This window comes from Biomphalaria glabrata, chromosome 14 (genome assembly GCF_947242115.1).
Source record: "Biomphalaria glabrata chromosome 14, xgBioGlab47.1, whole genome shotgun sequence".
NCBI lineage: Eukaryota > Metazoa > Mollusca > Gastropoda > Planorbidae > Biomphalaria > Biomphalaria glabrata.
The window spans coordinates 36,325,521-36,351,802 of record NC_074724.1 but is presented as its reverse complement, the minus strand read 5'-3'; the positions used below and the strand labels follow the sequence as shown (position 1 = coordinate 36,351,802).

The following is a 26,282-nucleotide window of genomic DNA, read 5'->3' as shown; positions in this document are numbered from 1 at the left end:
TCATCTTTAATAAATCTCAGGACTGGGATGTGGTCTATGAGGTTAAAGTTTTGCATGTCGAGACCGCGCGTCGAACAAAATGGCGTAGCTAATAAAAAAATCGCGCGCACACACACACCCACACACGCACTGATGTTATCGTGTTGTTCCATTAAGGTTACAGGTCAAATCTGACAGAAATAATGAAACATAATTTAAAAACGCACAACGTACGGAACCGCCAACCCAGTTCTATCCAAGTTACGCCATTGATTTTACATATAATGTATAATGACGAGCAGGTTAAAGGTTTCGCTGTCTCTTTTGAACCCAAACCTACAGGAATTAATTTGAGAATCCCTAATATGCCAGAGTTAATCTCAAACACTCAGCTTTCACCACACTGGAGCGTTGAATCTCATCCCATGGCGCCCTCGGTGGCTATCTACTAGAGCACTATAAATCACATCGGTTTATGATCCATTTATCCCATAATTTTAACATCCAAGCTTGTGTTGTCTAGTTCATAATAATACAAATATAAGTGCTTTGGTAAACACTTATTGTATTTTAACGCTCAGTGGCATTCCTTTTCTCAGCAGATACCTCACGTGATAGCTTCTTTCACCTACGGGCGCCTCAAACACTGGAGGTGTAATCCACTCCACAGAGCGCCCTATCTCCACCAACTCATCGCTAGCGCCCTCACATCAAGCCACAGGATCTATTGACTCCTCTAACACCTTTTTGTTTCCCAGTTTTGGAGAACACAAAACTGGTTTTCACTGCCCCATCCTCCCTGTTTTCTGCGTTCCATAACTCCCCCTTTCCGCCACACATCACCATAGACACCCTGCTTACCTACGCCACAGCTACACCGGGTGTTGGATTCGCCACAATCTCCGCGGACATCTTAGTAAACTGTGGCGTGGTGTGGGTGCTGGCGTTAATTACTCTATTATGTACTGGCGCCAAGACCTGGAACTCTGGTCCTGCGCCAAAAGCGCGTCGTGTCGCATTAGGGCTAGCTGCTACCTTCTCGACTTCCCCGTTCCCCACCAACGCCAAAATTCATCTCTTGGGTGGTAAATGCAATCCTCTTGAAACACGGGAATTGATCAGTTGATCAAGAGTGGAGGTAAAATCTAAATATAGAATCAGAGTAAAACTGTAACTATAAATAGCATGACATTGTGATGGTGAAGGTCAACCAATACTATAAGATCACTAGATGGAGAATGTCAAAGTGACATCATCTCTCTCTTTCTCTTATATATGATAGTTACATATGTAAATATGTGTGTGTGTGTGTCAACAATATTCAGTCGAATCCTAAGTCTACTTAGTCCCTTAGTCAACAACACAGGTCAATGGACCTCATTCACCAATCGTAAACAAACAACATTTAGCTACGTGATTCTCTATCTCTTCTATACAAATTACGATCTAATTTTGATACACATTGGCTATCACGTGACAGTTTTTTTTTCGTTATTTTATCAATATTATCACGTGACTAAATGTTGTTTGTTTACTTACTATTGATGAATAAGGTCCTTTGAAACTAATCCAGGTCACTGGTCACTTAGCTCTACTAGAACACACTATGACACGCCTGGTTAGTTATTGCAATGTCTTCGATTTCGAAGAGTTCGGAGCTTCATGTGACTACGCAAAACCCAGTTGTGACCTAAATATATTTCCGCACCTCGTGCAGACAAAACTATTGTCCGCCGGCGGTTTATCAATTTTTTAATAATTTTTTTTTGTAATTTGCGCTTGTCTTCAATAAGGGCTCGTGTCTCGCGGCCTTTGTGTGAGCTCTCCAACTGTCTCCTTCTGCTGCCAGCTACTTTCCACTATACCAGTAATGGCTAAATGGTGCCTGAGTTGATCTTTATAGCGCTCACGGGGACCCTTTGTAACGCCGTCTTCCAGTAATCTCACCAAAGAAGATTGCCTTTTGACATGCCTGGTTGTACAGCAGGATCAAAATATCGAACAGTGAATATGAAAATAATATATATTTATATATGCAGTAGTTGAATAAATGAAATAAATATTCAATGATCCGGTAGCTATAGTTTTATAAATGTCAAGCTCAATTTTTTAAAATTTTCTAATAAGTAAATAGTCTGACTTTTCTAATTGGTCATTTTAAACTTTGTCATTATAAAAACACCGCAATAACATAGAGAAAGAAAACAAGATAGAAAAAGAATGTGTCAGGTAGTTCATTGGAAGACATCAAGGAAGACATCATGGAAGATATCAGGGAAGACATCAAGGAAGACATCAAGGAAGACATCAGGGAAGACATCAAGGAAGACATCAAGGAAGACATCAAGGAAGACATCATGGAAGACATCAGGGAAGACATCAGGAAAGACATCAAAGAAGACATCAGGGAAGACATCAGGGAAGACATCAAGGAAGACATCAGCGAAGACATCAAGGGAAGACATCATAGAAGACATCAAGGGAAGACATCATGGAATACATCAAGGAAGACATCAAGGAAGACATCAGGGAAGACATCATGGAAGACATCAGGGAAGACATCAAGGAAGACATCAAGGAAGACATCAGGGAAGACATCATGGAAGCCATCAAGGAAGACATCAGGGAAGACATCATGGAAGACATCAAGGAAGACATCAGGGAAGACATCAAGGGAAGACATCATGGAAGCCATCAAGGAAGACATCATTGAAGATATCAAGGAAGACATCAGGGAAGACATCATGGAAGACATCAAGGAAGACATCATGGAAGACATCAAGGAAGACATCATGGAAGACATCAAGGAAGACATCATGGAAGACATCATGGAAGACATCAAGGAAGACATCATGGAAGACATCAAGGAAGACATCATGGAAGACATCATGGAAGACATCAAGGAAGACATCATGGAAGACATCAGGGAAGACATCAGGAAAGACATCAAGGAAGACATCAGGGAAGACATCAGAGAAGACATCAAGGAAGACATCAGCGAAGACATCATAGAAGACATCAAGGGAAGACATCATGGAATACATCAAGGAAGACATCAAGGAAGACATCAGGGAATACATCATGGAAGACATCAGGGAAGACATCAAGGAAGACATCAAGGAAGACATCAGGGAAGACATCTTGGAAGCCATCAAGGAAGACATCAGGGAAGACATCATGGAAGACATCAAGGAAGACATCAGGGAAGACATCAAGGGAAGACATCATGGAAGCCATCAAGGAAGACATCATTGAAGATATCAAGGAAGACATCAGGGAAGACATCATGGAAGACATCATGGAAGACATCAAGGAAGACATCATGGAAGACATCAAGGAAGACATCAAGGAAGACATCAAGGAAGACATCATGGAAGACATCAAGGAAGACATCAAGGAAGACATCATCAAGGAAGACATCAAGGAAGACATCAAGGAAGACATCAAGGAAGACATCATGGAAGACATCAAGGAAGATATCAAGGAAGACATCAAGGAAGACATCATAGAAGACATCAAGGAAGACATCAGGGAAGACATCAAGGAAGACATCAGGGAAGACATCAAGGGAAGACATCATGGAAGACATCAAGGGAAGACATCATGGAATACATCAAGGAAGACATCAAGGAAGACATCAGGGAAGACATCAAAGAAGACATCAGGGAAGACATCAAGGAAGACATCAGGGAAGACATCATGGAAGACATCAAGGGAAGACATCATGGAAGACATCAAGGAAGACATCAGGGAAGACATCATGGAAGACATCAGGGAAGACTTCATGGAAGACATCAAGGAAGACATCATAAGACATCAAGGAAGACATCAAGGAAGACATCAAGGAAGACATCAGGGAAGACATCAAGGAAGACATCAGGGAAGACATCATGGAAGACATCAAGGAAGACATCAAGGAAGACATCAAGGAAGACATCAAGGAAGACATCAGGGAAGACATCAAGGAAGACATCAGGGAAGACATCAAGAAAGACATCAAGGAAGACATCAAGGAAGACATCAAGGGAAGACAAAAAGAATGATAAGGGACTGAGTTACATGGCTGGCTTTAGCAGGGCCGCAAGGCCCTGGCCGAATGTCATATTTTGGCCACGAATATGTGCACGATGGGCGGACGATGACAAAAGGTTCTCTATATCAAGGGGCCCCACTAAGGCGCGGGGCTGGGGATTCCGCTGGCCACCCCCTAAGACCGCTTCTTGGTGGAAAGTGAAACACGAAGAAAATTTAGACAAAAAAAAAGCATATAAAAAAAAAAAGCCAAGACCTCATTTCTACAACTTTTAATAAAGCTTGTCTTCGAGTGCCAAGATTAATGACAAGTGAAACTTATAGAGCAGAACGTCAAAGTTGATGAAATATTCTTTGTTTCTTATAGATCGACTATTTTTCATTGATATAGACATTGGAAAAGAGGTTTATTGCGTCATCAAAACTTGATGTTCATTATCAGACAGTGCGTAATTATTTTTTATTTTATTTTATAAAATCTTGAATCAATAAAGCCTTACATTCGGAAATTCCCGAACTCGAAAGTCCTTCCAAGAGCACGATAGCCCCTTCAAAACTGATGTTGGATCTAGATCCATCATTTTGTAGGTATTGTTTACATTAGCAACCCTGCGCTGACATAGTAACTAACACGTATATCTAATAAGATTCCAAGTGTCTACCAACCCATATAAATTTATTTATTTGTATACTTTGAAAAATAATAAAATTCAAAATACAATTTTTCTGTTATGGCAAACGAGCTAGTAATATATATATATATATATATATATATATATATATATATATTTTACAATAAACATAACTATAAAATTTACAGGAAAATCGTTAAAGCAATTTTTTGATATTCGTGTTTACCCAGGTTCCGCCATGAAGTTGTGACTTGAATAGAGGTATTGTATTTGTAATCCAAGAAAAGAGAAACGGAACAATACTATGAAGCAATAATAAACGCTAAATGCTGTATCAGCCAAGTGAAGATGTAGCAATCACCAGTGTCTTATCTTCGCTAAACGTTCAATGTCTGCTGGCGACAGCGTTCATCGTAAATTGAAGAGCCCGTTCAGTCTCGACAAAGTCTAGATCTAGGGAGTCAACGTCTAGAAATTGATCTATTGTTACAGTGTCCTCAAAGTCTAGATCTAGGGAGTCAACGTCTAGAAACTGATCTATTGTTACAGTTTCCTCAAAGAGCGAACCAACGGTCGAGTTGTCTTTTAGCTGTAAGAAAGTTGTGTGATGTCAAACATCCCAGCTACTCTGAGCACTTATAAGTATGAGTAACTGATGACATTTAGTGAAAATGATCGGGACTAATGATCTCCCTTGACATCCCGCTCGTTCTATTCCCCCCCCCCCTCCTCTCTCTCTCTCTATCACACTCTTTCTCATTTTCTCTAATGATCTCTAACTGTATCTCATTTTCTCTCTTTCACTCTTTCTCTCTCATTCTCTGTGCCTTCCACTTTTTTTTTCTTTCTCTCTCATTCTCTCTCTCTTCCTCTCTCTCTCTCTCTCTCTGAAATGCAATTAAGTCTCAAAACTTGTTACTCTTTAGATGTATGTTTAACTTGTGGTCAACAGAGTCAAGGCTATTTGATGTTTGTGTGTGTGTGTGTGTGTGTTTCGAACACACGTGACCCTAGAAATAGTACATTCTATTGTAAAGCCTCCTACATTACGAAGCGAGATGTTTGGTAGTAATCAAGAATGACATCGTATCACTAAAACTGAGCGAAATGTTTCTACTATACTGCCAAGATTGAATAAGATGGCGCTATCGTAACTATAATTTGGGTCACACTCATGGAACGTGCTATTCTAATGGACCTCATTCACCAATCGTAAACAAACAATATTTTGCCACGTGGTTCTCTATCTCTTCTATACAAATTACGATCTAATTTTAATGCACAGTGGCTGTCACGTGACAGTTTTTTTCCTTGTTTTATCAATATAATCACGTGACTAAATGTTGTTTGTTTACGATTGGTGAATGAGGTCCTTTGGGACTCTCAGTAATGGGTATATTTCTAAGCTTATCTTTCAGTTATAGGCTTCAGTTGGCTGATACATTTATAAAAATTATAGCTCTGTGAATCTATTGTTTTGTTTTTGTTGTTTTCTCAACGTATGCTAGTTCCTTGAACAGATCTTGTTGTGACCATCACTGAATAAATAATGCACGACCCAGAGCGCACTTAGAAAGATGACAGTACCAACATTCCTTTTCGGAATTCGAAGATTAAGAAAGATGGTAGAATTCTAAAAAGCCATTGTCAGCGAAGGGTAGATTTATGTTCGCTTATCCATCGTCTGCGCCTTTCTTCCATATAATCTGTTCCTCCCATCTCCTGATAGGAGTTGCAGTAAGAGTCTGTGGTGGCCAACTTCTGTATGCTTTAGTTTTACAAGACTAGCGCTCCTTCCTGCTTTCGAAAAAGGGGAGGGGGAAATCACGGCTTCGAAACAGTAAGACCAGGCTATAATCAGTAAGACCAGACTATAATCAGTAAGACCGGGCTATATCCAGTAAGACCAGGCTATAATCAGTAAGACTAGGCTATAATAATCAGTAAGACCCGGCTATAATAATCAGTAAGACACGGCTATAATAATCAGTAAGACCAGATTATAATCAGTAAGACAAAGCTATAATCGGTAAGACCAGGCTATAATCAGTAAGACCAGGCTATAACCAGTAAGATCAGGCTATAATCAGTAAAACCAGGCTATAATCAGTAAGACCAGGCTATAATCAGTAAGACCAGGCTATAATCAGTAAGACCTGGCTATAATCAGTAAGACCAGGCTATACTCATTAAGACCAGGCTATAATCAGTAAGACCAGGCTATAATCAGTAAGACCAGGCTATAATCAGTAAGACCAGGCTATAATCAGTAAGACCAGACTATAATCAGTAAGACCAGACTATAATCAGTAAGACCAGGTTATAATCATTGTTCTAAAGGTTAATCAAACTCACAGCCCAATGTAAAGATGTATCTACTACTGTATAACTTGATATGAACCGTATAGGGTATTCATTATGGAATTATGTTTGGTGCTCGCTTACACTTCATCTTATTAAAGTAATCGTCTAGATGGAGCCACTTGTTTTAACTCATCGTCTGCCAACTTAAAAAAAAATCGTCTTCTTCTTTAATCCGAAACAAATCTCAACCAGGACCTGATCTGTTTTGTATGTAGACCTACATCTGAAAATGGCGGAGAGAGAACAGCGGTGAAGACCTAGGACACAACCAAATTGAAATGAATCTGCAAAGTGGTACTTCTAAGTATTCCAGTACAAGTCATAAATAGTCAGGTGGAAACAATACCCAGGTAAGTTGTAAAGTAGGAAGGTACCCATACTCGCCCCTCCCTCCAAGCAGTGGCGCCATCTGAAACACCTGTGACATTCTAACTCTACAAATGATAATATTGACAGAAATCATTTCAAAACGTGGGAGTCTTGGTTTGGGTTGGAAATATGTATGCGGGGGAGGTGGGGGTGAGTCACGCTCCCCCCTATGATATTTGCTCACGTTGATTCAGACACCGTATCTCAAGATCACGCAGGTGTTGTTGTGCCATAACAATGAGTACATAATGATTCCCGCGGGGCGTTCTAAATATAGCTCGCGGAGGTAGATTTTGGGGAAAAGTGTATCCTCCTTCTTATAAGATTTTATCTGAGTGATGGCATCAAACGAAAGACCTGCCGTATGGCTTATGACTTTATGGCTGTTTAGCTGTTTCAATGTATGGCTGCGAAACATATTTCTCCACTTGAAAGATTAAACCTTTTTGTTTTTGTTGCGAAGTTAACATTTAGATAAAAGCATTTGATTAAAGAAAGAGGATCCTATTAATCTAAAGATAATCCTCTTTCTATTGGCTAATACGAAGTCTGGATTGACATGCGCAATGGGCACCGACACTCAGAGAGTCTAAAAATAACATTTTGAGAAACTACTTTTGAAAAACTAGAAAAACATAAACTAGGGGAGAGGGGCGGAGGGGGTTGTTAGGATAATGGAGAATGACTCAGGCTCTCATTAATTTTCATAGCTTTCTATCACCAAAACGGAACAGGGTTCCTCTGGGCTGGTGCGCCGGGTGGAGGGGCCTTCACTCGCAGGGCTATAAATGTCAAGATTTAATGTGTTGCATATAGGGAGAAGGAGCCCGGGACGGGAAAGGGGGGGGGGAGCGTCAACTAAAAACTAAACAATGGGATACGTTACAAGTTGGAAAGTGGGGGGGGGGGGGGTGAGCCAGAGGAGTGTAGTTTTCGTCCCAGCTAAGTACCAGCACGAGAGTCAGTCACAAGAGTCAGTCACAAGTAATGTCGAAAACAGGGGCGATCCCCCAGGGGATTAGTTGTGTTGACCAGATTTAGCAATCTCTTGGAAGAAGATGTGAGCAGAGACTGGGGTGTGTGTGAAGTAATATGTCATGTAGTCGAATCATAGTGAAACTTGTTATATATACAACAAAAAGTTAAAAACTAAACAATATATATATGTTAACATTATTTTTATATTTTAAGACGAAAGCGAAGTTCAGACTCTCCTCCCATCTCAGGTGAGAAAGCTGTAACAAAAAGGCGCCGCAGTCAGCAATGCAATTGCTATATATTTGTTATACAGCGTATTCCGCATTCTACGACTGGATCCCTATTGATGTTATTGCCTGAAATAGTAAAGGAGCTAAGCACTCCACAACCTATAAAATACTTCCAATGGCATGCGTCTCCAATAGCCTCTGACAAGCAGTCCCTGGCCTTCACGTGTGGTTCAGATATTTGTACGTCTAATTGTTATCACTGTCGAAAGGATAAAGGCGAGTAACTGGCGCCTATACCCGTAAGCTTCGGGCTGGAAGGACTCGTTAGCAATTGCTGGCTACCCACCTAGGAGAAAGAAACCTCGGAATTGAAACCTCTGTTGCCTTGCAGCTATACCCAAACTACACAAACACGTGATAGGCTTCTGGAGTTTACCCCTAAGGAAACATCAAGAGCTTCTAGCGTACAGTGCTTCGCCCTGGTAGAACCTGAATAAGTTTTTTGATGTTCCTTTGGACTCATCAGCTGTATGGGAGAATGGGGAACTGCTGTGATGGCGACTTCGTTCAGACCATAGTTAGTGCCCAGGCATTCATCTTATGAGATGGTTTATAGTCGCTTCCAGACTAAAGGAGGCCATAAACAAGAAAAACATTTTAAAAATATTTTAAAAGCTAAAAACATTTTAAAAAAAAGACACTACCTCCTATATACAACTCGTAGAGCGATTATTTTTCTCTTATTAACTAATGAATGTTAGATTTTTTTAAAAATTGAACATTTTTTGCCCCCCCCCCCCCCCGACCTTGCCAATAAAGAAACCTGGTTAATCAAATGTATAGATCTACTAGACCTTTTAATAATATTCCAATGAGAGGCCTTAGATCTAGATTTAGAAGACGATGCACAATATGTTCCTGTGCATTCATTGAAATGAATGCGGTAATACCCGAAGACATAATCCGTTGAAGATTAATATTTTCTAGTTCTCTAGCAAAATTGAAATTTATTTACCTTTTTTTTTTTTACTCTGAAAAACTATAACGGTCAAACTATATGCTAGGACAAATTTGTACAAATACTCCTTCTTCCCTAGAGCTATTAGAGCATGGAATGGGTTGCCTGAGCTAGCCAGGAAAACCGGTGACTTGGCGGAGTTTAGGTCATTGGTTAATATGCATGACGCGTAAGACGTAATCATCTTCTTTTTTGAAGTAACGTCTGTATCATATAAGATAAGAAGATAGAGTATCCCAGTGTGGCCAACGAGATTTAACGATTTTCTTAGAAATTTGACAGCCGATGTCTATCTTTGGGAAAAGAATTGCTAGCTCGTTGGCCACACTGTAAAAAAACAACTCTCCTTTGATCGTTGTACTTTTAAAAAAAAGTTTTTTTTCTTCTAAAATTAAATTTGGTCTTGAAAATCATCTTGTACTGACGTCATTGGGTATTTCCGTATGTAGGCCGTATTAAAAGAGTTAAATATACAAAAATAGCCGTTTAAGAGCATTTAGCGCATCTTGTTGTAAGCAGGGACCATATGATCTGGACCTAAAGGTCTATCATTAGAATTGTATTTACTGTGAGTGGATTTATAAATTCACTTAACCATATTTTTTCCGGCGGGGGGGGGGGGGGGGAGGAGGAGGATTGGGCGAGGTCAAAAGTTCTATTAAAAAAGCAACCTATTATTTATTAGTTATTAAAAGTAAAATATTCCGTTCTTACAAAAGGTCATCAGATTCAGGAGAAATTGTCTTTTCCATTTGTCTGTTGCTTGTTCTGATGCAACGGGAAATTCTGTTCTTCAAATTATTAAATTATAGACTTATTCAATTATCAAACTTTTCTTTACAAAATAGCAAAAACAAATCTCATCTCATTGTTTTTTTTTATGAAGATTAATTATTAAAATATTGATATCCGAGACATTAAGAAAAGTTCGTATTCCTTTCATTTTGTAAAATTTCTTGGGAGCAAAGGGAAAGTTGACACCGTGACTTGATAATCACATTTACAAACTATGAAATGTGAAATGAAATCTGATCTTTTATTTGTGTAACACTTAGCCTGCTTCTGTTATTTCCAGTGACTTCTGATAGTATCAGTTCTCCGATACTTTAGATTTCAAGCGTCGGTTCTTCTATTTCACGCTGTGGGGGGAAAAAGACTTAGGTGCTAATAATCTCCCTTGCCCTAGGCTAAAATGTTTATATTAAAAACAAATCTTTAGATAACAGAATTACATTGCAAAATAAAATAGTATAGAAATAGGTTAGGCTTAAGTCAATAAAAACTTTACTATTTCTATGCAGTGGCGGATTCAGAGGCGCTGTAAAGTGGGTCCCCTCCCTTAGTCCGACCTTACAATATGGTGGTTGGAGCGAATGTATATTCGGGGGTAAAAACTTGCTTAATTAGCTAATTGTTTATTTTCTAAGTTTCGAATGTTCCCTGACATGAAGCTTAGTATGCCCAGGCCCAGACCTCCTGCAGGACAACACGGGATGAAAGCAGGCGAAGGTTTGAACTCGGAGCCATTGTGATGATCGATCGAGGCGCAATCTTTTTTTTTGGTGTCTACTGGATACGAAGTCGATTAAAAAAAAAATCACATTTTGTTTCTATAGTGAATAAAGATGAGATTGTGTGGCAGCGTCTGTGTGTGTGTGTTTATATGTGTGAGAGACAGAGGGAAAGAGGAAGAGGTTTATATTAAGCCAAGACAAAGAGTTCACCAAAATACTTCAGAACGCCTAGTCTGCAGAGTAAAAATCAGGAAAAAATAACAATATTGTTGTTTTTTTTTAAAGTTGGATTTAAAATGAATGTCATACGGTATTACTTTATTTTACAATTTTTCATCAAATATTTCCCAAACATTTTTTGTTTCGTATTAAAAACAACCTTAAAAGCAAAGTGAAACATGAAGATTTTAATAGAAACCAATCAGGTGGAAGAAGGGACATAACTTCTTCATAATCACCGGAAGAGCGTAAAATCAAAACCTTTGCCAGCACGCGACATCAAATATTGAGAAAGTCGAGTCCAAACGTAAGACATTTCTGTCAAAATTGATCGGACGTTTCTGTTTGGTCGTCTGCTGCCGAGGCTGTCCAAATAATGGAAGAATTAGCAGACGATTACCAATTCTTTCACTCACCAAGGCGCGTAGACTAAATGAATGAAAGAATTATATACACATTTCTAAATTCATGAAATATGGAAAAAATACTCAATGAGCCGCGAATTCGTATTTTAGATGAAACTTGGTAACCTAGGTCCAAAGTTTAGCTTGTGTTGATTGCTTGCTGATAAATGGTATTGACTTAATGCATGATTAGCAGATTTGTTGAATTTCTTCACTTCTAAAAATAAAAGTTCAATCTTCTTCTTCCTCGTTCTCATTTTTATGTTGGAGTATTCAGATGGCAAGACCCAAGTCTTTTTTTTTTTTTTTTTGTGGTGCGTACCGGCACGTTTTTGAAAAAAAAAATTACTTTTCTTTTTTTTAACGCATATTATTAATTTTTAGTAGTTAAAAGTTAGACAATCAACTACTGAGTACCGGCACCTAATCACAGAGTACTGGCACCTATTCTTTTTTACAAAAAAAAAAAAAGCACTGGCTAGACAACTATATGAGATGAACTGCGCAGTGGTTTCCAAATCATGGAGCTCTCCATATAATTTTCTTTGTACGAGGGTAATTTGGGGCTAGTGTCTTGTTCAGGCCTCGTGATAAACAATACAGTTTTGAAGGACTTGGTCAGCATTCTCTGGTGATATTCCACAAGGGCAGATTTCGCTAAAGTTATCTTATCTAATCTAATACAGACGTTACTTCAAAAAAAAAAAAGAAGAATATGATTACGTCCTACGCGTCATGCATTCAGTCATGCATATTAATCAATGACCTAAATTCTGCCGTCACTAATTTTTCTGGCTAGCTCAGTTCATTGAATTGTTATGCGTTTAAGTCATATATTTCAACGACCATCATTTTAAATATTGTTAGATAATGTGGATTGATGTTTTCAGTAAATATAGACACATATTTTCATGGGTCTCGCTAAGTTACAAAAGTTACATATGCCTTGATAGTTCACAATAAGAAAAAAATCTTTATTTCTTCAGTCACAGAAAGTGTGTAGGGGTCTCGGGATCCAATCCTTTTAAGTTTAGATAAATGTTGAAGCTACAACTGCTCTTAAGTGACACTTTATTTTCCACTGCTTCTCTGTATCTAGATATAGCGAGGCATAGTCTTTTGTAATTGGCTTTGGTTCGAGTCCTGGGATTCACGGTGTTGTTATTGCAATGAAGTCAAACAGAAAAGTAGGTCACCCAAACATGAAGCCAATTGACTGACCACTGGCAATGTGCTTCAAACAAAAGCAGGGCATGCTTTATCTTAAGTGTGACTAACGGAGGAAATGGGAGGGGGGGGGTTGTTGGGGGGGGGGCTCAAAAAAAGGAGGAGGGTCAAAGATGTGGATAGGAGAGATAACTGTCACGGTGAGGGGTAATCTCACAACAGGACGTGGTGTCACACTGTTCTGTCATCTGCCATCCGGACTGCTAGGATTGTGGTTAGGAAGCGAGATGACCCAAAGAGTGCGCGTGACGTGCTAAGCGCGCTGGTAGCGGAACACGTCCCAAAAGTCAACTGTGATCAGATTTGAGCCTGCCATCCAGGATGTGTAACAAAGCCGTCAAGAGTCTGCCTCTCCCAAATTCAAAACTTTCTGCGCACAATACGTGTTAAAACATAACTTTTAAAAAAATATATGAAAGATAAAAATAATACTAACGTATAACAAGGACGCAAAAATTTTGCCATATTATTCTATCATTATTATTTCATCATTATTATCATTGTTATTTCATTATTATTATCATTGTATAGCACGTCCTTCTGCTTTCCGGTACAATGTTTTATTTTGGACATGTAGATAGTTTAAGAGGATTATGTATGGCCGGGAAGGTTTCCGTGCTGCCGTTAGACGCTCAATAAATACAACTAATAACTAAAAAAAAAAAAGGAACGTTTTCCCTTCATCCTTGTGGTCTATAGGACAGATAATGTAAAAGTCACCTGTTTCCGTGGCCTACGGTTTAACAGGGTGTCACGTGGCCAGCTCAACGACCAATAGCCTTTACATTTCCCCCAATGTCACGTGCCCATTAGAGCTGGGTGGTCTTGAATCTCGACTGTAATTCCCAATCTCAGTCGGGGTTGGACGAACTCGATCCGTGGGATTTGATCTCCAGCCCTCTCAAGTCAGCAGTTCAGTCAGTTACGACAGCGCCCCCCCCCCCCCCCGCTCCTAAGCATAAATACAAATAGATCACATGTAAAGTGTGCTATCAAGGACTTGGCGCTGTTTCAAGTTCAAGTCACGTGACATGGCCGGCACAGGTGTAGACGTATGAAGCATTGTCTCGCTCTGTCTCTCCTAGACCCAGGGGAACATCTGTCAAACTAACCGTTTGGTTTAGTGCGACGTCAACTCTGGAAACGGTGGGAGGGCTGACACCCACGCTTATGTACTCACAGCCACAGCTTTAAAACACGCACACATACAATCATTCATTATACTGTCTGGGATCAATTACATTCTAGACATAATGCACACAAAAAAAGTAGATGAACATGATCAAAGCCTATTTTGTCGGTTGGACGACAGGTCAAGGCTGTTAATATATGTAAGACGACTCAAGGTTAGCTGTATTTAATATCAGGTCAATCAGGTAAAAACATAAAGTTCCCCATTCCCTTACGATCTACAGGTTAATCTGTTTCTGTGGCCCACGGTTAACGAATACGTCATGTGGCTAACACAACGACCAAAAGCCTTTGCTTTTCCACAACTATTGTCACACACCCATTAGAGCTGAGTGGACTCAAAGGCGCCCCTAAAAATTCCGAAATTAATAATCTCAGTCTTCACCAGGATTCGAACTCAAAAGAAGCCACGCGCTTTACCACTCAGCCACCGCGCCTCCCACGCCAAAAAGGCTGGAAAAATGACAGATCGAAACTTCTAGAGAATAGATATATGCAAATGAAAAAAAAAAAGTTCTAGGTGAAGGTTGTTGAAGAGTGTGGGGTGAGTCTAGAATATTCTGGGGACCAGGAAGTTTAAATTAGTGAAAGTTAAGTAAGGGAGTTATATTGGTTAGCCTTTGATCATCATTATTATTCCTGTATCTCCATTGTATATGCGCTATATCTACACTTCGTAATTGTTTCTTGTGTCATTTTATTGTGTACTAGTGGGGATTCAACTATATTAACCCTTAAGACGCGTGTGGTACTTTAGCCTCTAAACACTAGCATTGTAAATGTTTTTGTATACTTATTGTAAAAAGCTCAGCACTTTAAGGGTTAACATACAACACAGCGCTAAGTCTACCAATACAGCCGTGATAAAAATAATACAATATCAACAAGAATGATACTGGCTCGTTTGTTTAGCAAGTGACGAGGCTGGCTAATAAGACCAGAGAGAATTAACCCAAAGAGCCAGATTCAAATCCATCTGACGGTGAATTAAAGCTGAACTCTCTGATACTTAACAAAGATACTTTATGTTTCCCCCCCCCACCCCCCCCCCGAGGCTACATTGAACACAGATTCAGTGATGTGTTAGAATGTCCCTATGTAAACAGCAAATAACTAGCACTGACCTATATCAGCACGTCATTAAAAAAAAAAACCACAACAAAACTAATAAGTGGAAGATGAACAGCTCGTTAGATAAAATGTAGCGTGGGCAGGCTGCATCTTTCATGTGTGATAGAGAAGAATGACGAATGACAGGGAAAAAAAAAGAATGAGAAAGAGAGAAATAAAGACAGAGAAAAAGTTGAATAGAAAGAGAGAAAGAGAAGGGATTGAAAGAAAAAGGAAAAGACAAGGCGAAAGAAACAGAGGATGAAAGAAAGAAAGGGAGAAAAGGAGAGAGAAAAGAGAAAGAAAGAAATGATAAATATAAAAGAGAGAGAGAGAGAGAGGAAAAATGAAAGAAAAGAAAGACCGAAAGAAAAATGAAAGAAAGAAAGATGAAACATAAAGGGCGGGAGAGGGGAGGCTGTTGCCATGGAGAATTTAAACAAAAAATCACAACAAATATATATATTCATCTTTACATTTTAAAATTCCTTAGTATCGCAACTCCATCTCAAGTCACGTGACCTGAGTTCAACCAATCGTCGATCATGACGTCAGAACATTGTGACGGAAACTTGTTCATGTCCCTCTCTCAAAACTGCGGCTCGGGTCGTCAGTCGAAAAGGTAAATCTAAACGAATTATCCATATGCCGTGCTTTGAAAGCCGCATAAAATCAAGACAGATGGTTTCTTGGAGATCTAAGGTTACCTGAATGTCTTGTTCACCTCAAAAAGTTTTACCTGCTCCCAAGTCTTACGTTAGAAGTGGGACGAATACAGCCGCAACCGAATAAAGCCTGAGCTATATTAGGCTTACTACTGTACTTCATGTTGGGTTTTTTTTTTTTTTTCGTTTGAAGGCTGTGAAATGATTACTGTATGGTCTCAAAACACGAAAATTGGCATCAATAAAAGTGAGGCTGTATAAAGACAACCAAAATGTGTGCAAGACTAAACTGTTTTCTAGTCATATATCTAGCCACCTCACCTCTTTTTTTCCAAAAAAAAAAACATCGACCATATAGTAATGAAACTAATGCATGATGGATATTGCAGAGCTTGGAAAGCATCCTAGAAAGAAGTCACAGTTTTATTAACTGGATTTTTTTTTTTTTTTTGAAAACCATCACTTTTATTAAACTCCACTAGGTCACCTGCCTCTTTGATTTCATTCTAGTTCTCTACCCAAAACATCTCACACGCACGCATTCGCGCTGACCCATTTAACCACTGGACAGATCCACAAGGGGGGTTCTTTGACGATTTTGTCACATGGGTGACACAGGCACACTCAAACAGTTGAATGGTTCTCCGGAAGTGTAAGACTGAACCATAGCTATGGACAAGGCCGTCACTAAGCCTAACAGCCACTATAAGTAAGAAGCGATACGATTGGTTAGATCTAGATTGGCTTTCAGTATTGTTAAGGGAAGTGACGTATGCCTAACCTAAAACTAAATATCAAAGAAACCCCCCCCCTTTATTTTAGAAGTCAAGAATTTGCTTGCTAATTTATACAATATAAATGTTACTAAGCATTTAACTAAAAAAAAAAGGTAAAATGTTTACTATTAATTACCATTATAAGTTTTTACGCAGAATTTAAACATGTCAATAACTAAAGATTAAAAAAAAACAACATGTCAGTTTCCCTTTAAGGACCTCCTAAGGCTCACGTGATCTGTCTTGTTTAAAATCCACTTTGCAGGAGACGAAAGCTTTTAAAGCACATTTGTTAGGAAGCTTCACTGTTTTGCACAGATAGTATAAAATCATTTTGATCTCAAGGAAGAAATCCTATTTTAAGAACAACTTGCAATGAACGAGAAAGGCAGCGTTCTCAAGTATGGATGGCTGTCTGGAAGCGGAAATATGTCGTTCGGTCATCTCGATGGTCCCGGGTTCATGCCCTGACCGCTGCCCCCCCCCCCCCTCCGTCGTCGTATGGGAGGTTTAGACTAGGAAGTAGACAATCTTCACCTCTGAAGGAACAGACTGTAAATGAGGTGTCGGCACTGTTATAGAGAAGTGGTACACAATCTTCGTTGATGATATGCATGGTACCCGACTATCAGTCATTGCGCGGTACAGTACTATCTTCCATATTCTACTGCGGGCCTCTTTAGTGTCATCAGCTGGTCCTGTGTGTCTCTATGATATGTAAGTGAATTCAAGCAGTTAGGCATATCATTGTATCCAAGGTCCATGTATCCAAATGTACTCCATTGAATTATGCATTCAAACAAATAAAGGACACATCTACATTTCGATTTATGTTATAGAACTGTAATATATTCAAGTTAAAAGGTCTTTATACATTTAGTGAAACAGTCCAGTTGCGTAGCTAGGATGGGGGAAGGAGGGGGGGGGAGATTTTGAAAATCCTCCAGGGCCCCAAAATGAGTGTTTTTTACATAAAAAATTAAATATTATGCAAAATGCAGCCCCCCCCCAAAGAGGTCAAGCCCCCCAGGCCCCCAAACGATGGAAAATTCCTAGATACGCCCCTGAAACAGTCGAAATAAATTTCTCATTGATAGTCTAGTCTATTTTTTTTAACAGTTGACAGTCTATGCTAACTAGGAGAATTAAGGTTGAAAGGGTTTGAATACATTTAAAAAAATCATGTATTAGCAGAGGCGTAGTGAGCAAAACGTTCGCCTGGGCCAATAAACTTATTGGCGCTTCCCCCCCCTCCCCTTTTTCCTAATTTTCCATGAACATCACAAAGAAATATAGGTTCATAACTAAAAAGTATTTAATAATAATATAATGCAAATAACCTTAGAAATGTATTACCTAACTAAAACAGCTACAATAATGTCTATTTGTGTTGGCGCCTCCCTGCGTGTGGCATTTGCCCCCTACTTTAAAAAATAATCTAAAATTGTATTCTATAAATGTTCACAGAGTTCCCTTTCATTTTGGTTTGACTACCATCCTCTCGCCCACTTTAATGGATGCCCAGCCAAGGGTTAAATGCGGCTAGCGGTGTTCAATGCTGAAGGCGGAACTAAAAATTCCGGGACTTTCCGACAGACGAGGAGGATCATTAAAAATATCATTAAGATAATTAGAAAGACAGTTCAAAACTCGAAGCTAGCGGCCAAATAATTGGATCAAATTCGGTCATCTCCACTAATTTGTGTATCCGGTCAGCTTACTTCAACAGATACAACTAGCTTGAGAGGGAGAACATTGGATACAAAAACCTTGGTAGTTTATGTATGATATTTTTTTATATACACACATACAGACACACACACACACACATACACAGACACTCTCTCTCTCTCTCTCTCACACACGCACACAATCTCAGATTGACTTTGATTCAAAGATAGTGATGTTAGGTAGAATTAGAATACCAACCTATTAGACCAGCCGAGTGGCCATAGTTTGTATTGAATATGATAAGCAATAGTTTTAATTTACAGAGGTGAACACCCTTTTAGAAATGAAGATTATTATATCGTAGCCCAAGCCTCCAGCAGAACGGTTCGGGATCCGGTAGTGAAAAAAGAAAGACAGTGTTGAGTCGACTGCTTGAAGCGTTTGAAAACAAAATTCTAATTTGATTTTTCAAATGTCATTTCAAATTGACATTTGTTTTTATGTTCCAATTCGTCCAGAAATAAAGTAAAGAATGATGGGGTAATGTAGCAAAGCACAAAGGAAATAACCATAAGCAATGTAGACAAAGTGGAAAAAAATGTGACTACGATGTTTAAAATGTTTTAATATCAATTTAAGTTTCTACTTTCACTCTTTGATTGTTTCTATTTAACTATCTATTGTTGACATTCTCACCACATATATTTTAAGAACATTAAATTTCAAAAATATTCATTATATGCTATTGGAAAAAAATAACGCCATATACAAAGCAATTTAAATCGTTAAAATATTATGACAACCTAAATGTAACTATATACTATATTCAATTCTATGTTTTGCAATCATTGTACTTTAAAATGTAAATACTTAATTTGTACGCTTACTAAAAAAAATATGCATCTTTTGTTATTAAAAAAAAATAAAAATAAAAAAAAAGCCCAATAAAGAGGCCAATAGCCCAGAGGCAAAGAAAAGAGGCAAAGGCCCAAGGATTCCTAGGATGTAAACTGCTCGACAACTGAAGTCAAAAGCTAAAAAGCTGAGGTATCCTTAAAAAAAAAAAAAAAAAAAAGAATGATCAATGAGACCGGAACTATTGAATACTTGAGAACCACTGTCGCGGTACAATTATAGTAGGCAATAGCACAATAGAAAGCTCACATCTAACTCGCAATGCGATAATATTGCATATTAAGGTTGAGTTTTTCTATGTATAAAAAGCACTGTAAATTTGGGGGAAAAAAACACAAAAAAACAAACAAATAGCAAGGTATTAAAATGTCAACATGAAAGTAACGCGCCGCTTTAACGTCATGGCCCAGAACTTGCCCAATGACCCGTTGAAACCAACAGGCCTGACCTACTGTCCAGCGACAACTACATTGTTCTTGGACACTGGACAATGTCAGTCGATCTCTCTCTCTCTCTCTCTTACTCTGAGCCTGGCCCTACTAGATGAAGAGATCTTAAAAGGATATATTATTACATAGACTTCGCCTCCGTCACGTGACGTCATAGACGCTCTAATGGGATGCCTATTAGGTCGTTGGTCGACTAAAAACCACGAGATCAACATCAGATGCCGTTACATCTCGTAGTTATATCTCACTAATTAACTAGCAAGAGGGGGGAGGGGGTGAACGAAGAAATGAGTGAAGGCTGTGGTTGAGGCGGTAGGTACTAACGTAGTACTCACCAAATTCACTACCAATTTGTCGTGATCCCTCGCGGTGAACTCCCCAGTTACCCCAAACCCCTCCCCTAGTTTTATCCTCCACTTTCACCTGAGCATCAGCGTAGAACGAATGTAGGAAGTCATCTTTGTCGTTCTAGAATGGGGTATTTTAATACACGACTTTTTTGATACGCGACATTTTGGTACACGACTTTTTTTTTTGTAGGTTTTGACTATTGACCTACATTTAAATTTAATTGTAAGTGCGCAATGAATTTTTGGAAAACAGAAAAAAAAAAATCCTTAAAATTACTTTTATCAGTAAATAAAAAAAAGTTTAACTATAACCCTCTTTCATCGGCCCAATAGAAATCCTTTGTGACATTCGGACAACCTTGGCTCAGCTGTCTATGTTTACTAGACCTATTTTACGTCAAATTTTCAACAATTGCTGGTTGGACTGTTATGGCGTGTGTGTGTGTTTCTATAGTTACGGTGGGAAGAGGTTAGCGATTGGTTGTGAATGATGCAACATAGGTGGCAATGTCGTCACTTTGTCTTAGTAAAGGAAGACGACCACAAAACGTAAGACTAAAAGGTCGTGTTATTGTAGTGAGTTAGATTTCGTTAAAAAATATTATTACTGAAGTCTACTACATTTATTTTATTTACCAGAAGTTGATTTTATCTATATTAGGAATTAAGGTTTATCTGATCTCGTACGCCACAACAGGTTTTGAACCCAGGCTCACGTGTAATGGACCTCATTCTCCAATCGTAAATAAACAACATTTAAGCACAAGATAATATTGATAAAACAAAGAAAAAAAAATCACGTGATAGCCATTGTGTATTGCAATTAGATCGTAATTTGTATAGAAGAGATAGAGAATCACGTGGCTAAATGTTGCTAGTTTACGATTGGTGAATGGGGTCCATTGTTAACAGAACTAGCCCTGACGTTAAGCTCAGGTTACTTGATGCACGGATCCCAACCGAATGTGACCACGTGACCCCACGGTGTGTGAGGTCCAGCACGCAATTCATGCCCGGGACACCTGCACAAGCCAATCTGCTAATTAGCTAGTTAGTGTGAGGCGTAGGTCAGCGTGACGGCTTTACGATCCCGTGGCAGACAATGTCACGAAGACACTGACCCACGGAGCTTGCAGGTCAGGTGTATCAACCAGAATAAATCACAGTTGGATAATCACGCAGAGATCTGGACGTGATAGATTTAAGCTCAAGAGTTGTACAATTTTGTACAAAGCTTATATCAACTCACTTCGTCTGTCTGGTACATATCTTGTACACGTCATTTCTCCCACTTCCCATTCTCGGATCAAGTTGAAACCTTGCACAATTAATTATTTGTTCCTAACAAAGCAAGAAAAACAAATAACCTATTACTTAATTATTTTGATTCATAAAGAAAATAAAGAGAAATAAATCTTACATTACTGATAGATATGGCTGTAAATGTGCAGTTCTTTCCCTAATAAAAGCATATTTTTATAAGGTATTTTTTTTATAGTTTGCATGTTTCTCTTCGGGAGTGTGGAGGGTGGCTTTTTAACATAAGACATTACCACAGATTACTAGAAGATATACATTTTTTCTGCAAGTACGGTCTTGGAGGCCTGCCTGGCAGTGTTGTTTGCGCACCAGATTTCGTCACAATTTTTCCGGGTTGGAACCCCTGTCCGTCGCGAATTCTCCGCCATCCAGTAGGAGACTTGGACAATTTTTTTTCTCTACTGTATCGCTATTAATTCAATGACGTACACACAATGGCGACCTAATAATAACATTTTAGAAATTTATTACTTGCTTGACTAAGTGGTGGTATAAGCTGAATTGGTCCCCTTTATAATTCGTCGATTTAAGCTGAAACAAACAATATATAACTATACAATCCACTCGAGTCAAAGGTACCTCACTGGCAGAGTGGTTAGCATGTCGGCACAAGGAAGCGTGAGCCACAAATTCGAACGCAGGTTATAATGCTTTAAAAAAAAAAAACAATTACGGTCAAGTCCACCCAGATCTCCCTTTCTTTTCCCCCCCCCCCTCTCCCATTATCCCAACTGGTCCAAATAAATGATAGGATCATACCGTAGTGAGAAAGCTAAAAGCATGAAAAAGCGCTAGACAAAAAAACAACAACAAAACTTGATTAAAATATTATTAATCGGAAAGATTTATTGTTGTTGGTCAAGATCTATTAGAAATTTAACTACATGACTCATCCAAACTAATCGATACAATTGCACTTCGTATTAATTCTTCGTTTTGTTTTTTCCATTTTTTTTTATTTTTTATATGCAACCAATTTTATTAACCAACAATTTATATAAATATATATATATATATGTAAGTAAAACAAACAAACTTTATTGATGACCATATTTTTAGAGACAAAAATATTTTGTCGCAAAAATTTTAATGAATACAAGTACATGAAAATATGTCATGGAATAAGTGAACAATCCTAAACTTTTATTTAGAACCAAATAAAAAAAAAACAGGAACACAATTAACAACGCAGATCGCTATTGTTAAGTAGTCAGTTACCTAGTGAAAACTAAGGAATGAACATTTGTAAGTATCATATTAAGATTCCACATCTTTTTGTGGAGACTAAAGTAATATTAGGTTTTAAAACTATATTTAAAAAATTTCCTCATTCCAACTAGGTTTAGATGTCACTGAATAAACAACAAACCAAAAAACTACTTTCGGTATCTTTAAATTTCAAGAAACCATAAGTGACATTTAACAAGATTAAAGATGCAGTTTATTTAAAGGCAGATCTAACAGTCGAACCACCTCCTCCATATTTATTTGTTTGTACATGATTAATACCTTATTACAAGAATTCAAAACTACCACGGTTTGGATAGATTACCTCCCATTGAGGACACCTCTTTGGAAAAAAAAAAAAAAGTAAAATAGGAAATGGATTTATGTTCCACAAGATGGTGGAATAGCTTGTGCTCGGAAGACTTGTAAACTGAAGGCCATGGCAGTTGTGCTGGTAAGCAGTCAGCGCGGTGTGAGCAATATTTGGAAGAGACTGTATACATTCTCTGGGCGGTCTGAGGTTTACATCCATCCTCGGGGCTAGAAAACTCTCTGGGCTGCAGCACACCTGGTTTCAGCTACCTCTCTTCTTAGAAGAGGTTTAGAGTTCATGGGCGGAGACCCGGAGGAATGAGACATTTAGGTAGAAGTTGTTGTTTTTTTTTTTCCACAAGTCTAGTTACTTATCGAGTTTGGATATTTCGCCATCTTTTTTAGTGAATCATTAGACAATTTTATATCCAACAGATTGTTTACCGATGGAAGGCTAGCGACACTAAATATATACAATGACGTCACGCGGAAACGGTAAGTATGAATGGGTACAGTTGTTCCCGCCTCTTATGCTATTTTTTTTTTACACCTCTGTCTAGAAGAGTTACCTGCTTGAATATGCAGGTGTACACTGACCTGTATATATTTTATAGCTAATGCTCCAGTTTTTTTCCCCCCATTTCGAGTGTCGATTAGAGCTTTATGTTTATTAGACCACAAGTGGTGTTAGTAAAGGCGGAGTAGTGGGGGGGGGGGCTTGAGTGGGTGACATCAGAAGAGCTCTTACGTTATGCTGGTGTCAGCCTCATCCAGCCTCAACCTCCATACTCTCCACTAAGAAAAAAAAAAAGATTCATCTTCAACTTGATATTTTTCGGGATAATTCCTTTTGAATCGTATTTTATCCGGCATGCATAATTTACGAGTCACATGATGCTCTAGTCTTTAATTTGTATAGGTCAGGCTCAAAGCAAATGTAAATATAGCACTTTATAAGATTCGAAACGAAATGTGAGCTTCTACAAACACTTGAACATCTTGTAGGCCTGCCATTTTGATATTATCATTATGTCACGACCATATGTTTACAATTAATATCTATAACGACACGCAGTATCGATAACATAGAATTATTAGTATTTTATTTTTTGCGATACATGCAATTATTCTTGTTTGAAAGGACGATACTTGCGATGAGAGTACGTATTCATACCGCCCAGCGTTGACATTTGACGTCATAGACTCTTTCAGCTGTCAACTATTATTGCATCTTAACAAAAAAAAAATGTTTTGCACCATACAAGAATTGAAGATTTTTACGATTTAACTATACAATGTCAAGGACGATAGACTGAATTTCAATTCTGCCAACTAAATAAAATCTACAAAGGGAGATTAGAGACTTTGATTCGGAAGCTAATCATGTTTATTATGCTTTTAAAAAAAAAGACGTAGCGTATCAACCCTTCCTTTCTTCTATACACCGAATACACCAAAAATAAAAAAAAAAAGCTTCTTTTTTGTGGTTTCGCTTCTATGTATCAAAATCTCCCATAATGCATGTTTAGTAGTTTTGGATCATGGTTAAATTTTTTTTTTTTTTAGAAATCTCGTTTTAGGAATGTAGCTCTTTAATTTGAAAGTCTTGGGAAAATCTTTGCCGACCTAGAGATTGAACATTCGCTGTACGTGAGGTCGATAAGTTGATGGGAGAAACTGACCTCTGGACGCGCCAAAAAGTCACCAAATGATAAACATACCATGCCTCTTCAGGCCAACTCAAGCGTATCCAACTTGTATGAGACATCCCTGCAATATTGTTCTTTACATAAGTCTAGATGACGTATATTTTATCCTCTGTTAGCCAGGATTTAACATGCTATAATATACCAAAACATCCTCTTTTCGTAACGAATCTAATTGAAATTATTTGTCTTTCTTATAAACTTTGTCTCTTCCACCGCCATTTTCTTTCATCTACTAGTGTCGAGCTGATAGAGCTACAGTAAACCAACACGCAGACAAGGGCGGATTACTCTCGTCTGCAAGAAAGCAGAAGTACTTGATCATGCAGATGGCGAAGCGAAAACTGCTTTGGATGTGTGGAAAAGCTAGAAAAGAAAAGGAAAAAAAAAAAACTGGTGTTGCTTCACGTGATCAAACAAGGGCCAACAAAGTCCGACAAATCACCATAAAAAAACATCGAACATCGTTTGAGAAAAAAAGAAATATTACCTCCCCTCATTTCACACCTCTTTTTTTTTTTTCATTTGTTACGTTTTTATTTTCTTCAGAGGTTTAGAAAAATATAATAAGGGAGATAACACTGCCTCTTTTTTTTTTGTTCGTCCCCGAAGATTGTCTGCTCTTGTTTACACAAATGACTCAACAGTTGCCTAGCGCTCTGTGAAGATGTTGCCCTAGATTGGAAATTGGGAGGTCCTCAAACTGGTGAGGGCCGAGTCTCAAGTGAGCAATGTTCCAGGGCAACCCGATACTCTACAGCCAGTGTTAGCATAGTCAATGAGAATCAAAGATGACGACGAAAGAAATATCCCAACGTCTCATAGGTCAGAACAATGTGCTGTTTTTTTTTTCCCTGCTGAACGGTAACTTAAAACTCATTGACTGGCTACAAGAAAAATCTCACGATAACACAGGGACTGTGCGAAACAATTAAATTACATCAACCAAGTTTAGAACATATACGATAGAAATAAATTACTTATTGCGTATCCACATGAGTGTGTCTCGTAATATGAAATGCATGAACCCAAATTTCATATACACTAAATCTTTGGGCTTCCATAGGAAATAAGGACAGATCCTTCCGAAAGAATCCCAAATACTTCGTTCGTCTACAACAAAGGACAATGGACAACCCAGTGATCGTCAAGTTTGGACAGTGTATGAACAATTTTAACGTGAAATGTTGTGTAAACCGTAAACTTACGTTAGTGTCTTATGTGTTGTTGGCAATGTAATCTCTTCAGTACTGAATAAACATAAAAATAAAATGTAAAAAAAAATAAATCATATACACCCAAGTCATTGGCCTTATTCGCTAATTCATGCAAACACCTCCATGATCCGATAGTAATAAGAACAAAAGACCCCCTTATACGACATTGGCCTAGTATTTGGGATAAGAAATGTGTCCATATCCTTGTGTCATTCTGAAGAATTTCATTTAGACCAGAAAGAAAACGTGTACCATTACCTGACAATTGAGAGCGCACCCCTTATGAACAAGCAAGGTCATCAAGGTCGTGTCTGAAGTAGTGCAGGCTTTAAATGGCCGAACAACATAGCCGTAATATTTAGATATTTTGCATTTGAAGTAATTTGAAAAGCAATAACATTTCTAAA

The 26,282-nt window shown here is 38.4% G+C and overlaps 2 protein-coding genes across 14 annotated transcripts in view; one reads left to right on the top strand and one right to left on the bottom strand.

The window, feature by feature from the left end:
* The window catches only part of LOC106061741 (kin of IRRE-like protein 1), a 303,275-nt gene that overhangs the window by 84,678 nt on the left and 192,315 nt on the right, over positions 1–26,282 (bottom strand). The window lies entirely within an intron of this gene.
* LOC129922748 (probable inactive protein kinase DDB_G0270444) lies at positions 2,241–4,033 on the top strand. Its single transcript, XM_056009698.1, has 2 exons — positions 2,241–2,976; positions 3,075–4,033. The coding sequence occupies exons 1-2, from the start codon at positions 2,241–2,243 to the stop codon at positions 4,031–4,033; spliced, it is 1,695 nt and encodes a 564-aa protein (XP_055865673.1).

Coding starts and splice junctions, on each gene's coding strand:
- LOC129922748 (XM_056009698.1), top strand. CDS start 2,241: ATGGAAGATATCAGGGAAGACATCAAGGAAGACATCAAGGAAGACATC. Junction 2,977..3,074: donor AGACATCAAGGAAGACATCA/GCGAAGACATCA, acceptor GGAAGACATCAG/GGAAGACATCAAGGAAGACA.